The sequence below is a fragment of the Coloeus monedula genome (genome assembly GCF_965178545.1).
Source record: "Coloeus monedula genome assembly, chromosome: 4".
Classification (NCBI taxonomy): domain Eukaryota; kingdom Metazoa; phylum Chordata; class Aves; order Passeriformes; family Corvidae; genus Coloeus; species Coloeus monedula.
Window position 1 is genome coordinate 43,384,491 of NC_138784.1, and position 15,743 is coordinate 43,400,233.

The 15,743-nt window shown below is 39.5% G+C and overlaps 1 protein-coding gene across 2 annotated transcripts in view; it reads right to left on the minus strand.

Moving 5' to 3' along the window:
* SRGAP1 (SLIT-ROBO Rho GTPase activating protein 1) overlaps positions 1-15,743 on the minus strand; it is a 144,021-nt gene that overhangs the window by 19,962 nt on the left and 108,316 nt on the right. The window contains exons 11-15 of one of the 2 annotated variants that reach the window (XM_082279813.1): positions 14,976-15,003; positions 11,997-12,030; positions 8,626-8,686; positions 8,387-8,464; positions 6,726-6,860 (exon numbers count right to left, since the gene is read on the minus strand). In XM_082279813.1, the coding sequence (XP_082135939.1) occupies positions 6,726-6,860; positions 8,387-8,464; positions 8,626-8,686; positions 11,997-12,030; positions 14,976-15,003 (336 nt within the window). Of the gene's footprint in view, positions 1-6,725; positions 6,861-8,386; positions 8,465-8,625; positions 8,687-11,996; positions 12,031-12,538; positions 12,642-14,975; positions 15,004-15,743 lie in introns of both variants that reach the window. The other variant, XM_082279812.1, reaches the window with a different exon arrangement.

The following is a 15,743-nucleotide window of genomic DNA, read 5'->3' on the forward strand; positions in this document are numbered from 1 at the left end:
CATTACTCTAACGATATGATGAGACTCATATTCCCAAGGACAAGCAAGAGGACAAGCCTCTGGCAAGGCCAAACACACTGAGAACTAATGTATTTTTCCTGACTGTGGAGAGAGACAGGGAAGAGAGACCTCTACGAAGGACACAGGAATATCAACAAATCAAGACTAACATCAAGTAAATACCACACAGTGAAATGGTTATTATTTTCTAGTTCCCAGTTCTCAGAACAAAGCAAAACTTTTGGAGCTCTGGTCTGACACATCTGCCTTCCAGACCCATCTTGGCCATGGGGGTCAAACCCACAAGCAGAAGAGTTTTCTGTCAGCAAGATGAGAGGCTGTTTGGTGTGGGAACACTGTGCTTCTGTCAAAGCAGTTGCACAGGAGATAGTTGTAGGTGAAACAAGAGAAGGGGAAGAAGCCAGCTTCTGGAGTTTCATGACTGCAGCACTTTGTGGAAGAGCCAAGCACCTGAGCCCAGAACTATTAATGTATTTTCATAAGAAAAGAGAGGAACAAAGTACCCTAATAATATAAGGAATTTGATTTTCTGTGTATTCATAACATTATCTAGGCATCTAAGTTTCTGAGGTGTTTGGGATCTAAGAAGCCTCCAGCTACTATAAAAAATGAAAAAATAAAAGAGCTCAGAGGACTCCTCAGAGGTCATTTAAGTCTACAATCTTAGCCTCTGACTTCACTTTAATCCCCTCTGAGAGGTGTCTGTTCCACTTGTTCATAAAATCCTCCAAAAAGGCAGACCACAAGCTCCACAAGAAAATCTGTTGAGGTGCAATACAGCATTGCTCTTAGAAAAGATTTTATCTACTGATCTCACATGGACTTACTCTGCAGACGCTCCATGTCCTTGACCTGGATGAATGAATCCAGATGAGATTAATGTCATTGCATATATTTATCAGCTAGCTGTCTCTTTGTCAGCCACACACTAAGGACTGGTTCTCAATTGCACGAGATAGACATAAATCCTAGGCAGTCAAGCCTTGAAAAGTGTGATCTTCAGTCTCCAAGAACACTGGAACCTCTTCTGGAGAGGCAGTGTCACCTTCACTTACTGGAGAGACACACAGAAACAATGAATCTCTACTTTTCCAGGAGAAGTAACAGTTTTAACCACCTGGTCACTCATGATGAGGTTTTTGCAAAGGTAATTCTAAAGTGAAACGGATCAGAAGTGAACAATCTACCACAGAAGAGTAAAGGAAACCTGAGAGGGGAGAAAACACAATTACTAACAGAAGCCCCCAAACACAAATAAACAAAAACTAAATTAGAAATGAAAATAGGGATATATCCATCCTAAATAACATTAAGAAAAATGTAAATTAAAATGTAAATTAAGCAATTAAGCAAACTCAGGTAGTGGAGCATGTAAAAGGCAACACAGTCAAATATATAGATGCAGTGATGCAGAATAAAAGTCTTTTTGCAAGAGAGCAATTACTGGTGGTTTCAAAGTATTTTGGGCCAAATGGACAGCTGCATATGACTCCGTTTTTTTAATTTAGAAGAGCAAAGAAAGCACTGTATTTGGTCATACACATGGCCTCTCCTGCACTGAAGGTGAGACATGGTTATCCAAACAAGAAGGTTCAGCCTGGGAGCAGGTAGAGCTCAGAAACATCAGTTATGGATTGTGGATGTTACATGAACCTCTCTTAACAGCTAGCCTCCACGGGCCAATCTCAGTGTGAACAACAGGATTGCAAACATTTGGCAAAGGGAAGATATTATTGATCAAAACATATAGAAGGTGTCAGAACCTGGTGTCAGAAACTAATGAATTGTGTTACAGCTAACATCCAGTGCTGTGCAAGGTAAGCATATTTCACAAGCAAGGGTAGCACAAAGGAGGAAGCAAACAATGGTAATGTAAGATGTCTCTCTACTTTAGGAACACGGCTTTGAAGGATAAAATCCAATGTAGTATCTCTTTGTGGGGGTTACTTGCTATTCCCACTCGGTGTGGTGCCTACTAGTAACAGAGTGAATGCCTAATGCATATTTTACACACCCTGTGGATGTCAAATGGGACTGAGTTACACTTGCAGATGTAATTTTTATGGTCAATTTGCAGCTGACAAGTTATCTACATGAATATGTATTAGTGCTGAAGTTAACAATTTGTGCCTCTTTTCATTTTGGTAGATGAGTCCAATCCAGCTCAAAGATACGTATATATTAACTCAGCAATGCCACTTACAGCTCTTTCAGATCTATTTAAGAAGGCATTACAAACCCAGCAGTCTTCACTGTCACCTAGGCAAGGAAACACTTCCCACTTTGTTGAAACTTTTTCATGGAGAGTTGACGATTCAGAATTGTTTTAAGTAGCGGGCAATAGCCTGGAAAAGCAGTAAAGCTATTTTCTTTCATAACATTTATATCTTTAGGTAAACAGGCACCACTGGTGGCAAGGGACTAAAATGATAAAAAGCAGAAGGAAAAAAGATGTGAGTTTTCATTCATCTTGCCATTTTTGTCTAGGAAATTTAAGGCAAGGGAGATGAAAACATGAAGAACTGGAATGCTCTGTGTAGACGTTAAGCAGTCTGAATAGCTGAGGTGGGTCTGCTGCTGCATGGCACAAATGTGAACTTGAGTAAGTCACGTGTGTAAGAGCTCTGACCAGGAGAGAAACTGCAGCCCCCAGCAGTGAATTACAGCCAGCCCTACTAAGCTCAGCTTCTGTACCTTCTGCCTCCATGTAGCTCCTGTTACAAATACTTTTCTTGTCTTTGGCCCAACCTGTTTCTACAAAGGGGCAGAAAGAAGTGCAGTGCAACTCTCCTCCTTCCCACCCCAATCTTGGATTGTCCTCTGGATTATAGAATGCTGCTGGGACCGAGAGTAGCCGCTCTTTAAGATGAGAATGAAGAATTATGGCCCATAATCAGATGGATTCTTTATGTTCTGCTCTAACTTTCATGCTTGCTCTGGCCCAGCGCATATAACTTGGCCCAAATTTTATCTAAATTAGATCATAAGCCCAAACAGAATAACACTGTTCTCATGAGTCTAATTAATACAAATTGCCATAAAAATCACAGTAATTTTGTATTGTTTCCACTGTATTTACAAAATGGAAAGCATTAACTCACAATGCTCTATTTCATTTGGAAATACATGCATAAATGTAAAGGAATTTATTGGTGGCTGTACTGAGGAAAGGTTCATTTTGCAGCTGTAGCCTCAATTATGCCTGACATCCATAACTAAGTACTTCAGTTTCAAGGGTTTTTTCACTGGCAACATTACATTTCCATATAAAATGTGTGACATTCTGCCCTTTTACAGTTTTATGTGAACATTAACTTTACAAATTTGCTTTCTCCCTCTCCCCTTCTGTAACAATTTCTGCCAACGATTAAGAAACCACACTGACATTTATCTTGAAAAACTATTTGAAAAGAATGTTTATTCCCTTCCTCACTATTTTTCAGATCATGAATGCAATATAAATTAAGAGTATTTAAAAACATTTAATTAAACAAGTGAAAGTTTTCTGGACTTTATGTATCAATTGTGATCTAAAGAAGTTACACTGACCTAAGTTCTCACAGGAACCTGTTCCCTTAGCAGAAAGACCAAGATACATAATATCTGAGGCCACATAAGCACAGGAAAAAAACCGAATGCAACTATGATTGATTCAAAGTCTGAAATGGAGGCGAAATCTTGCCTAGATGATTTTCCTTTTTGCAAGATATCCAGTGTTAAAGTTAAAATATAGCAATGCAAATAGTCTTCTAGAACCACAGTTTATGATAACATGTACCATGTAGGTGCTACATAGTATATTTCGAAATGCTTGCTGGTTTGTTTTGGAGTTTTTTCCCAGTAAAACATTCCTCAGAAGTGGTGCACCGTTCAACGAAGTGTATAGAACAGTACGCAGCTGTAAAAACACTCCACCTCAGGCTTCTCAGATAACCAGAAGATGCGACCACACAGCCCCTTGTTCCCAGCATATGCTTCTGGGGCTGGCTCTGTGTGCAAGGCACAAGAGCTGTTTCTTTCCTCATACTTCATTCAAACTCCTCCCTCTGTGACAACACAAAGTAAACTCACCCCGGTGTGCTCAAAGAGAAAACCCCTTTTGTCCTGCCTTGGTCCACACTTAACTCTCCTCCCTGTGCTGAAGGCATTGATATGCCATTTCAGTGTGCCCCTAATGACAACCTTGTGAAAACCAAACCAAACGACAAAATCATCTCCCCCCCCATGCTTCCTCCAAAACCTGTCAGAAAACAGATCTTGGACTCTTTCAACATATTATCACGAAGAAAATCCTCTGCTTTCTTGTACAACAGCAATAGCAGAAGTCAAAGCTAGCAGAACTACTCAGTCATTACACCTTGTTTTGACAAACTGTCATAGAGATGATAACCCAGATTTATGACACCCTCAGAGAACACTCAGTCTAAACCAGGATCAGATGGCAACACCTCTTTCTCAACAAACATTTTAAAATGTTGTTGCGAAAAGCAGTGACTTTGTTCCAGGCTATTGTTGTTCCTGATTTCAGCTCCGCTGGATGATACTATTATTTAAATAAAAGGTTGTCAACTCACAAGAAAATAATTCACTGCAATAGTTGGACATTGTCTATGGAAAACAAGATCTAGTATTAAGGATCTATTATTCGCAGCCATTTTTCTTGAAGTTCTTAAGAACAAAATAAATACCTTTTTTGGGATAATTGAATTGGAACCCTCTCAGACAGTGGTGCTCTGAAAGGTTGGTGAATCACTCCTGCCTGTGCAGGTGCCACATAATCTATCTGCTCAGTCCACTGAACTTCTACCCCTCTTTCCAAATACACCATTCCCTCTTCAGTCCCTTCAGTGGTGAATGAAAACTCTTTGAAATCATCCAGGTTCCTCTTCTTGGAACACATTTAAAAGGCTGTTTTGGGCAAATATCTTTGCATCTCCTGAGCATTCACTTTTATAATCTCTGTAAACTGAACACTCATTCTTGGTATTTTACAATTTAGTTTACAATTGTATTTAAAGCTCTTCAACACAGCAGACTGCAATACCATCTCCACATGTAACAACCACCATTTATATTTTTCTTAATGCTTAGTCAAAATAGTGAAGACATAAAGAGATCAAATGGGCAGAATCTGACAGCAGAAACTTTGAGAAAGAAATCTGGTACAAATGTTTAATGACGAAAGCGATTAATCATTTGAACATCTTATCCAAGAATGTGGTAGATTTTTCTATCAACTGAAGCCACTAAATCAATAAATTTTTCCAGCAGATATGCTTTAATTCATCCAGAAGTTATGGAAACCGGTGCAGGATTATTAGGTAAAGTTCTATCATCCCTGTCCTGCAGAAAATCACTGAGTCAAAATGACCCTTTTTTAGATTTCAATTTCTATGACTTGTAGGGATTTTCTGGGCTGTGGCACCATCGTTAGCTAAAGCTGAACTGAAGCAGAACCAGGACTACGCTTCCTAAAAAGACAGTGTCCCCCTCAGCATCAGAGATCAGACTGCTAAACTGTGTTTTTCAGGTCCTTTAGGACTCCTCAGTGCCACCAAGTCTGTAAATAGCAACAGCTGTAAAAAACCCTGCAAAAAAAAAAAAAGAAACACAAAATATTGCACATATATGTGGTCACAGTGATCCACGTATTTGTAACCTCCAGCAGGAGTTACCGCAATCCTCCTTATGTGGGAAGCAAACCACACACATCATGTCCCCCAAGTAGAGAGCTGAAAACCCCACCTGATCGCCAGCCTGGGACACTGTGCACCCATCACTTGGTGGCCCTGCCTGCTGGGCTGAGACCTCTGCCAAAACAACCTAACTAATATTCCAAAGGACTGGCTCTCACTACCTGTGGAACTGCCTCTTTCTCCATTTGGTTGAAGCAGGCAAGTTATAAAGGAAGGGTAGAAAGGAAATTCCTCCTCAAACTAGCTCCTCTGACCACTGTGCCCACAGGAAACAGCAAAGTCTACTGAAGGTTGGCTTGGCCTCACCCCTCAACACCTGCAGGGGTCACTGACCTGGGTCCCTGAGGTTTTGTGCATGTCAAAGCAATTCACTCAACCACTGACAACTTTCCAAATTACTACAACCTCTCTGTGTCTGGCTATGAGCACCAGCAGCACACAGATCATGCGATGCTCCTCCAAGGCATCCTATTACAACTTGTGTGTGGGAAGGCAGACCAGGCTCTCCCGCAGACAACACTCAGCTGTTCCCCTCTATCCCTGCACTGAAGAGTTTTCTGGGTTGGATCGGTAGTTTTGAGCTGAGCACAATAAAGGTCCAGAATCACACAATGTTGAGCAGTTAGTTACTTATTCACCAGTGCTGACCCGAAGCTGTGGGGCATGAAAACCTTCTTGGAAAGTAACACAATCTGGTTGCATGTTCATGACTTCATTCCCTTCTGTCTGTGCACAGAGGAAAATAACAATGCGTTTAAATTTAACTATCCCTTGTACAGCAAAAGATATTCTTCCTGCCCTATTAAACAAAGAATTGTACTGTACATTAATCCCAGTGGAAAAAGGGAACAACCACAGCTGTGAGTATGACTAACAACTGACCCAGACTACCACACATGGCAAACAAATCATCTCAGGAAAATCTGTGAAGTTAGCTCTTTTTTCAGGCTACTACTGCATTATCTGAAAGAAAAATTCTATTAAGAAAAACCAGAAATTTCTACTTACTGATACAAGAAATAAGATCATTAAATCTTTCCTTAGGAAAGACAGGATTTTCCAGCCCTCGGAAATAGAGCTTCAGTACTCCAGCAACTGAGTTAATGTCATGGTTACTTTGGTCATCTGCCAAAGGATTTTCACCTTAAAAAGTAAATAAAGTGAATGAAACACACATGCAGGAGCGTTCTTGCATGAAACATTTTTGTGAGTGAGTGACATTTTGGGCGGTTTTTGTTTTTAGTGTGTGGGAGGTGGCAATGCAAGCATTCAAGTAAGATAATAAACACTGATGTAGAAATCCCAGACTATGATTAAACTAAAAAAAGGCAGCCTAAATAAAGCTTCCCTACAATTACATAACCTAGCGATCTCTTAGGTCCTGAACTTCCAGCTAGGTATTTATGGACATGTCGTGATTTATAGTTAGTAAAATAAAAAAGCCAAACGTTCTTAATTGAATAGAGTTTTGCAGACTTTTCTTTGGACCCCTACATAAAGCAAATGGAGTAAGATCACTCATTGAATTGAAAGATGTGTCTTCATTCTAAAAATTTAAAACATCAGGAATATATGCAACCATTTGGTTGAAAACCTAACTGAAACCTCAGCCACGACTGCACTATTTTATTTATGTAATTTTAAAGGCTTAATCTTTATTTTGAAACGCTTTAAAATGTATGGATCTTCAAGGATAACACTACCTAGGAGGAGCTGCTAAGAATAAGCAGATTTAAAAGCTGCAGAATGGAGGGATGTGGCTTCACTTAGCAAGTGAAAACAGCTGCTTTATGTATCTTGTCAAAGACAAGATCAGGTTTAACAAGATATATATAACTAATACTGGGGAGAAAAATACTGTGCATATTTTCTCATGCTTTTAGTCACAAGACTTCTTGCTCCAAGGGTTTTGTCATTAGCATGATCTGCAAAAGTTTTAATTTTCCCTAGAAATTAAAAAAACCCAGCTTTTAAGACTCAAAAAAAGGAATGTAAGATTTAAAAAAAATATAACAAGTATTGCTTTAACACAGTTAGAGGACTGCTGGACCCTGGTTTCCCTAGCAGAGCAATCCTAGGCTGGGAGTTGGAAGCCACTAATGTTTAAAAAGCTGGGTTTACTTCCTGATATTTTTCATGTAATTCCTCCTCTGGGGTTGAAGTTTCCTTTCGGAATGAAAAATGGAATGACCCCTTTTTTTTTACTCCCTATTTTCCTGGATCGTGATGCAACTTTGGCAGAAGGACCAGAAAGTTGAGCACTCATATTCCAGAAGATCAAGCAACAGGACTTTCAAATTGTGTTAAGTAGTCTCTTGAATCAAATAAACTCATTACCTTTCTTTTCTGAGGATCTTTAAAATAAAATACACAGAAACTATTATTTGCAGTTTACCATTAACAAAAAACTAATGTTTACAGTTGATTCAAGAGTCATATGTCTTGTCTGAACAAAATAAGAAAAACCCTCAAGCTCCTAGGACATAATGGGGGATAAACATGCACATGTCATCATTGTACTTCATGTTTAAGCATGTGATGGCACAAAGTTTTAGGTGCAGTACACACAGTACATACAATCTGTTTAAACAGTCAAGAAAATAATTAGAATTTAGAAGATTTTTAAATGTCAGATATTAAGGTGCTCAAATAAATGAAAATCCAATTACCTCTCTCAAATGAATTTTTAATATCATTGACTTCCACCTGGGAACCAGACACTCTAAAAATTCCCTGATGCTGAAGACCTGCAGAAAAGATGGGAGACAGCGGTAAAAAATTAATTAATTTTTAAAAATACTTTTAACCTCTATTTTAAAAACCAGTTGTAGTGCTAAATGAGGAATGTAAAAGATATATGAAAAAGTCAGGGCAGTAATGAAATGACATAGTTTTTGTCAGAGCTTACCATATAAGTTTATAAATCTGATACAGCTTTCCACAATAAGAGGAATGACTTGCCCTGAATCCTGCAGAAACAAGAGCAGAACGAGTGAGCTGCAGATCAGAAAGAGGAAACCTCCCTACTATGGCCTAATGTGAAAATGGACTTTCTTGGTCAATCTAGATGGACATACAGTGTTGGTAAAAAAACACCTAAGTAAAAATACCACTTCTAACAGAGTTCTCTTCCCATTTAGAGGGAGGGAAGAAAAGGAACAGGTGAAGAAAAGAATTATGGTTCTTAAAATCCTTTAATCAGGAAATTCAGTTCTCTACCTCTGTTACCATATCTGGCTAACACTGTATGTGACATCCAGGCTCATGCATGCATTTTAGATTTTTGAAGCAAAATGAGTTAAAGCAGCGAATTTGCCCTTTAGAAAGATTATTACTAAGAATAATAATTCATGATGAAGATGATCCCTCTGCATGAATTTAACTGACCTTTCTTTTCCTGGTGGAGAAAATCCTACGTGGACTTAATTATACAGGACTTAATTCCTCAATGTGGGGGCTTTTTATTGTTTAGTAGGGTTTTTTTGGTAAAAAAAAAGTTTATGGCAAACAATTTGCAAGGCATTTCTGGATTTGCTGGACTGTCAGAAACGTTCTTGGAGCAGAGCCACTGAATGACATTGCATGGGGTAGCAGAATGTCTCCATCCAGACTGAGAGCACTGCTGTGTGCTCTGCTGGTTTGTGTGCCCTACCATGGGGAGACGATGGCCTGGCATGTTCTTTCTGGCTGCTCTAAATAGCTGGTAATCACCGGGTGGTGAATTGCAGCTACCTTGAGCTGAGCATGTGGCTCAGCTGCTTCTTTTCTAGGCACAAAATTACTGGGAAAGGGAGGTCACAGCCTACACCTCCCCACCTGCCACTGGCAGAGTTCAGGAATCACGGCTCCTCATCTCAGCAATGATACAGCAGCAGGTCTGTGGCTACATTTTCAGTTACACAAAAGTGTTTTAAAAAAGGATAAAAAACATTTGTGATGGAAAGGGGCGAAGATGACTGTACACTAATTTTCAGTGAGTTACTTGTCTTTTCCTTTTAAAGTGCTTATTTTCTGAAAGAATCATTGGAGTCCTTTTGTTTTGGCACTTTAAAAAGGGGATGTTTTAACCCAAGCACACTAGTGACCACAAGTTATTAAATACAGACTAAAGACGTAAATAATATGATTAAAAATTATTTGGAAAAGTTGGTGCTTATGCTGCAAAAATTAGTTTCAAAAGTAATCTTAGAATTTCTTGTCTTGAAAGCTGTAATTTTTCTTTCCAAATGCATTTCCAATATGTAAGTGCTCAGAGAATTGACTAATTCATTTGAAAGTTTAGTACAAAATCAGTTTGAATTATAAAACCATGAATTCAAAAGCACTTTGTAACTCAGAACACACATTTCCTCTTAAAAGCTAGTACTTTGTTTTCATACTAAACTACACTAATGGGAAGTTTATGAATTAAGCTCAAGTAGAAAAAACTACTAAAATCCGTGCTGGTTTAGTGGGGCTTACAAAAGACTGTTATCACTAACTATGCTATTTAAATTGTGGCTTGTTCGTCTTTTAATTCAAAACCTAGCAAAGACTGGCTAGCCAAGAACCAGTAATGGCCGCAATAGCATTTCCTCTTTGACTTGTGTCACGGTTTGGTAACAGCTAAACAAAAAAACCCCTTGGAACACGTCAGTTGTTAAACCCAGGAACACCATCATCTTCACCAACACCGAGCAGCCTGGCTCTCCAGAAAAGCAGAGTATTAGAAAACGTGTACAACATGCACCCACATCTCCTGTTAGTACACTGGTTCATGCAAAGAATGTGAAGCCCAGGAAAAGATAGCGTTTGCAGTAAGAAATTACAAAAAAAACCCCAAATCCAAATCACTTTCATACCTGGTTTTGGAGAATCTGTTCAGAACCACACAAAACTTTGTACTTAAGTAATACTCTTGTCTTGGGGTGACTTTATGATGTGTATCCCATATCGTTGCCCTATGCCCAGAAATTAACTTTGTGCCTTTCACTTCCGGGACTATGCTTTGCTAACCTATGACAACCCTGAAATAATCTAAACTAACAGCTTTGCCTTTTGGATCTAATCAAACAACAATAATTTGAAATAACAATCTGTGTTGGTGAGTGTCAAGAACAGTGAGCCTACTGCTACTGTGAATTTAATCTGATGTGTGTAGTCAGTGAATGTATGTTTGCAGCTAGTTATAATTTCTTATGATGGAAAAACTCTAACAAAAAGCTATTTGGTGTGATACTGTATTTCAGTAGCTGTAATCCTTTTGTGCCTGTCAAAATAACTCATCTCTATCAGGAATGACATGGTCTTTGGGCAGAGATGCTATCCTACGGTAGCTCCCACACTGGCAAATCTGTCATAAGGCTACCAGCTTTTTTGACCTCTTTCCTTCTGAAATTATGTAGGACTCCCCACTTGCAAGTAAGCCCTGTCACCCACACTGCCATGTAGTATAACCTTTGTCTCTGTGAAGGAAAATGATGAGGTACCATTTCTCCTGATTTGCTTTGCCCTTCTCTAGTCCAGGGGCTTTCATTGTGAGAATTTCTGCTTCCTTGCTTACTTTCACCCCTATGTGTGCATGCGGAAAAGCTTGATGCTGAGAGATTTTTCCAGCTCCCAGCGAGCATCTGTGCAAAAGCAGGACTTTCACATGAGTGCTGGCAGAAAGCTGGAAAATCTCTCGGCATCAAGCTTTTCAGCATCCACACTTAAGCAAGAAACAGCTCATGATACTCATCTATTTCATCATGAGATGATTTCTCAAAGTCTTTGCATTTCACAGCATCTCCTGTGTAACAATAATAATAGTTTTCCCTACAGTTATACTGAGGATTTCTGAAAGCTTGACTCAAAGACAGCTAAACCTGTACAGTGCCACTGAGCACAGAATTCGTTCTGCAAAATGTTTGCCACTAGCTATACTGAACAAGAAAAAAATAAATGTCTGTAACATTCAAACCCAATTCACAGAGCTTGCAGTCAAGAATTCTATTCACTGCATTTATAAATGTAACTTCACCATTTTTTAAGATTTCTTTCCTGTAGCTGTGTCAGCTAGCGTCCAGAGGCACTAATTGTGATGGGCTGGTGCTTGAAAATGAGTAAGAAAATATCCATCATTTAAGACTACAATCCCTCCAGAGTTCTGCTCTGGTTTAGTTTTGCCTGCTATATTTGTACACTCATTTCTTAATGCAAACTTCTCCCTCCAGGTCTTTGAAAGAACTGATTTTGAGCCAGGCATGAATGCAACCCGAGAGCGAGGCAGAGCTGGTTCTCTTGTCACCAGAACTATACCTGATGTCTCGTGTGAGAGTTCCTTCGGCCTCGGCTAGAAGCATTATTAGAAATAAAAGTATGAGAAAGAAGAAGATAGTAAATACAGCAAAGATACAAGACCCAGAATAGCGGTGATCACAATTTCACACAATATAATAAATTCCTAAAGTCACAGGAAATCAAAATCTGGATATCAAACCCAGGGAAGTACTGCTTGTCCATAGACTTTGAACACTGAAAGTAATGAAAATAACAAGCAGGAAACTGTGGTAAATTGTGGGATGCACCACTACATCCTATCTTCTACATGAAGCTAAGTTTCCTCTTAAAAGCAGGCTGCCAATACTATTCCTACTTGATTAACAAAACTGTAGGGAGGCTAATGTGAGAAACAAATCCCCATCTTTCCCTTTGACTTCAGGAAGTATTATATTGATCAACTGGGAAAGAAGAGCCCCAGGACAGACTTAAACATAATGATCTGCCTCAGCTTTTGTGAGCTGGTGACCATTATAGTAAGAAGCGTTGAGATCAGCCACTGGGGTGGCTGGTGCCAGTACCTTGATGAACGACTCCAAATCACCATTAAACAACTTAGCACTATACTGTGATCGGGGTCTGGCCTTCCTGTGTTTCTGGGGCTTAGGGGGAAGATTTGGAGGCCTAAGGGAAGGGAATATGATTACTGAGCAAGGTAGAATTAAGTCACGCAATAAAATGAAATGTCTGTAAGCTCATGGCAAAACAACAGAACACTGTAAAGGGAGCAACAAACACAGCACTTATCAAATAAAGGCTTTTCATCAAATATAAGTGTAACACTGATTAAAGAGTGGAGAACTGCCCCATTAAAAATGCATTACTTACGGATAAATAATGACATTCTTTATGAATGCCTGTTTTGCAGTTTTACCATATAAATTTATTCCAAACACTGCACGATCAGAATGGCTTTTTTTGTTGTGGTCATGCATAAAATATGCAGAAACCACTGAAATTCATCCTGCCAGCCATGGCAGAACACAGACCACTCCAAGCACCTCTTATCAAGCAGAAAAGTTGCTTCATGCTGGAGAAGCTTCAAATGCAAATTAAAGCTGCTCAGCACACTCCTAAGATGCTTCAATACCAAACTGACTGCATTTTCAACCAGAGCCAGGAAGGTTAAACAGCTTTAGCTTTGCACATCCAGCCACCAACAACTTCACACACAAAAAACCCCACCTTGCTAATTAGCTAATGGAATTAAAGGTATAACAACTTGAACAAATAAGTAAAACCAGCATAACACAAAAAGAAGCATAGGAAGAACACACAAAACTTTGGTCTGCAAAATTTTACCTAGTGTGTTACACCTGTGATGACTACAACTGAAAGAGATTATAGGAAGTAAATGCTGTTTGTTCTCTGGGTCACAAACTCCTTCGTGAATGTCATGCCAACAGCTTTCTTAGTTCCCATGCACCAGTAGTTTCTATAGGGTTTTTTGGAATTAGCAAAAATTCAAATGTTTTTGGGGGATCAATAAGGCATAGAGCATTCAACAGTGGGACTTCAGTCTGAGTACTATCTGCTATTTTAAACTCATCTTTAAATATATCCTCTTCCCGCCTACAATTGAACTTTGACCTTGACGAACATTTCTGTTTGCATGTCTCACAGTCTTACAGGAAATGTAACTGAACCTTGGGGCAACAGGCAGGGCCCAGCCAAAGCCCAGGAGCTGGTGCTGAGTAACAGATGGGCAGGCTCTACTCCTCAGAGTATCTTTCTCTAAGTGACCAGCTGTGAGGAGATATGAGGTAAGATGGCTTCACTGCTCCCTCACTTTACTAAGGTAAAATCATTGCCTAAATCCACCATCTTCTTTCAGCTGTTTACACAGCAGGGAACTTAGGATGATGTGAGCCTGATGAGTCGCCTGCTTTGGAGTCAAGAAAGGAGGATTTTCTCATTAGACATAAACTTGTTGATTTCCACGCATTCCTGGAATGGTAACATCTGGAGGCGGAGTTAAACATACAGTTGTCAGAATTAATGTCAGCAACTGGGAAGAATGCTCTGATTTGTTACCACTTTTCAACTGAGGTCATATAAGAAAACTAGTTGAGCAAGTCCAACTTTACAGAGCTAGAAAAGAACATGGGAGTGGTGGGAGAAAATCTGGTGTAAAGTCTGTAGAGATGTCCCGGGAACATTGGGACCAGGCATTGGGCAAGGATGTATTGCACGGAAAGGGAAGAGCGAGACCAAGAAAGTTGGGCTGAATGTTCCTGCTTTACCAGGACACACTGCCTGTAGCAGTGACATATACAAGTGGCAGCTGCAAATCCAAGCAGTTGCCACTGCCCCCCTCCTAGTCTCTGGGGGCTGCAGAGCTTATCCAGGTTTATATCTGGAGGCAGCTTCAAAGGTGTGGCATTACACAACTGAAAAAGTACGTGCAGCACAAAGCTGGGAGATCCAACACTGAATCCCTTCTCTTCTGTGGATGTACAGAGCCATTTAAGCACGGAACACATGGATGCTGGGGGAGGCAGGTATTTGTGTCCAGAGCTAGGTTATCAAAGATACAGCCCACTGCCCAAACTGATCTTCCTACCAGGTTCTTTTAAACTGTGTATCCTGAACAAGGGAATTACAGACTATGAGGGGCAAGGTATCTCTTGACAACTGAAAAATATTTCTTTTCTAGCACCAAAGTGCCCCCTGCAACTTCCAAATCTGATGTGTGATTCACAAAGATTTTTAAGGATCTCCCAGCTTGTCCCACCCTTGACACTGGCCAAAGCAGCTCACAAGAATGAGGAAGATGAACAGTCTGGTCCTTTACTCATCAGCATGCTGAAACAGAAATGCTGAATGTTAAAACACACAGGGTCTATACATAATTTACGTATCAACAGCAACAACCCCTACGAAGTTGTTCTAAAATTTGTAAATTATAGGATTTTACCTACTTTTAAGTCTAAACGAAGTCAGATAAAAATATCTTACCTTGTTGTCATGTATTCAGCCCTGTGACCTAGAAAGTTCAATAAACAGGAAACAATGATTTGTAGGTTTTAGGTTGAAATTTTTGTATCTAAATTACACTTAGCAAATTATTTTTAGTCCTAACTTTCATGCTACCAGCAAAAGATACACAACTATACAGCAAACACGGCAGTGTAGTTATCTACTATCTCCACAGTTCCATTTAAAATACAAACAAAATCCATGTTGCGGAACAACTTTTAAGAAGCCTGCCCACAGATAAAGAGTCACTTGATACTGTAAATAATTTCAAGTAAAATTCCAAACAATGTCTATTGTTGGTGCTCATATGTTTCAGTGGCTAAATCAGTATGGAAATAGAGCTGTGCCAAGATTAGATTACATCTCCCCCTGCGCCTTGTGCCTAAACCTGTTCAGTGCTGAAAATACAGAGCTCTAGACATAAGTAGTTATAGAAAGACTTCCTACTCTCTTTTCTCTGTGTACTGCAGGAAAAAAGTACAACACTATCACTGAGAAACACCACAGGGCACTGCAAGGAATTGTAAAGAAGCAGATATCATATTCCAGAAAGGCTCCTTTGCAAATCAGCATACCAGTAAGTCAGGCATGCCTGACTCATCATAATGAAAAACAAAATAATGAAACAGGACAAAGATCATGGTATGGTAAGTTCCAATGAGCCAAACATTGCCAAAGGGAAATTGTGCACTATTAATTTATTAAAAATCTTTGAACATGTCAGTAAAATACTGGATAAAGAAGAAT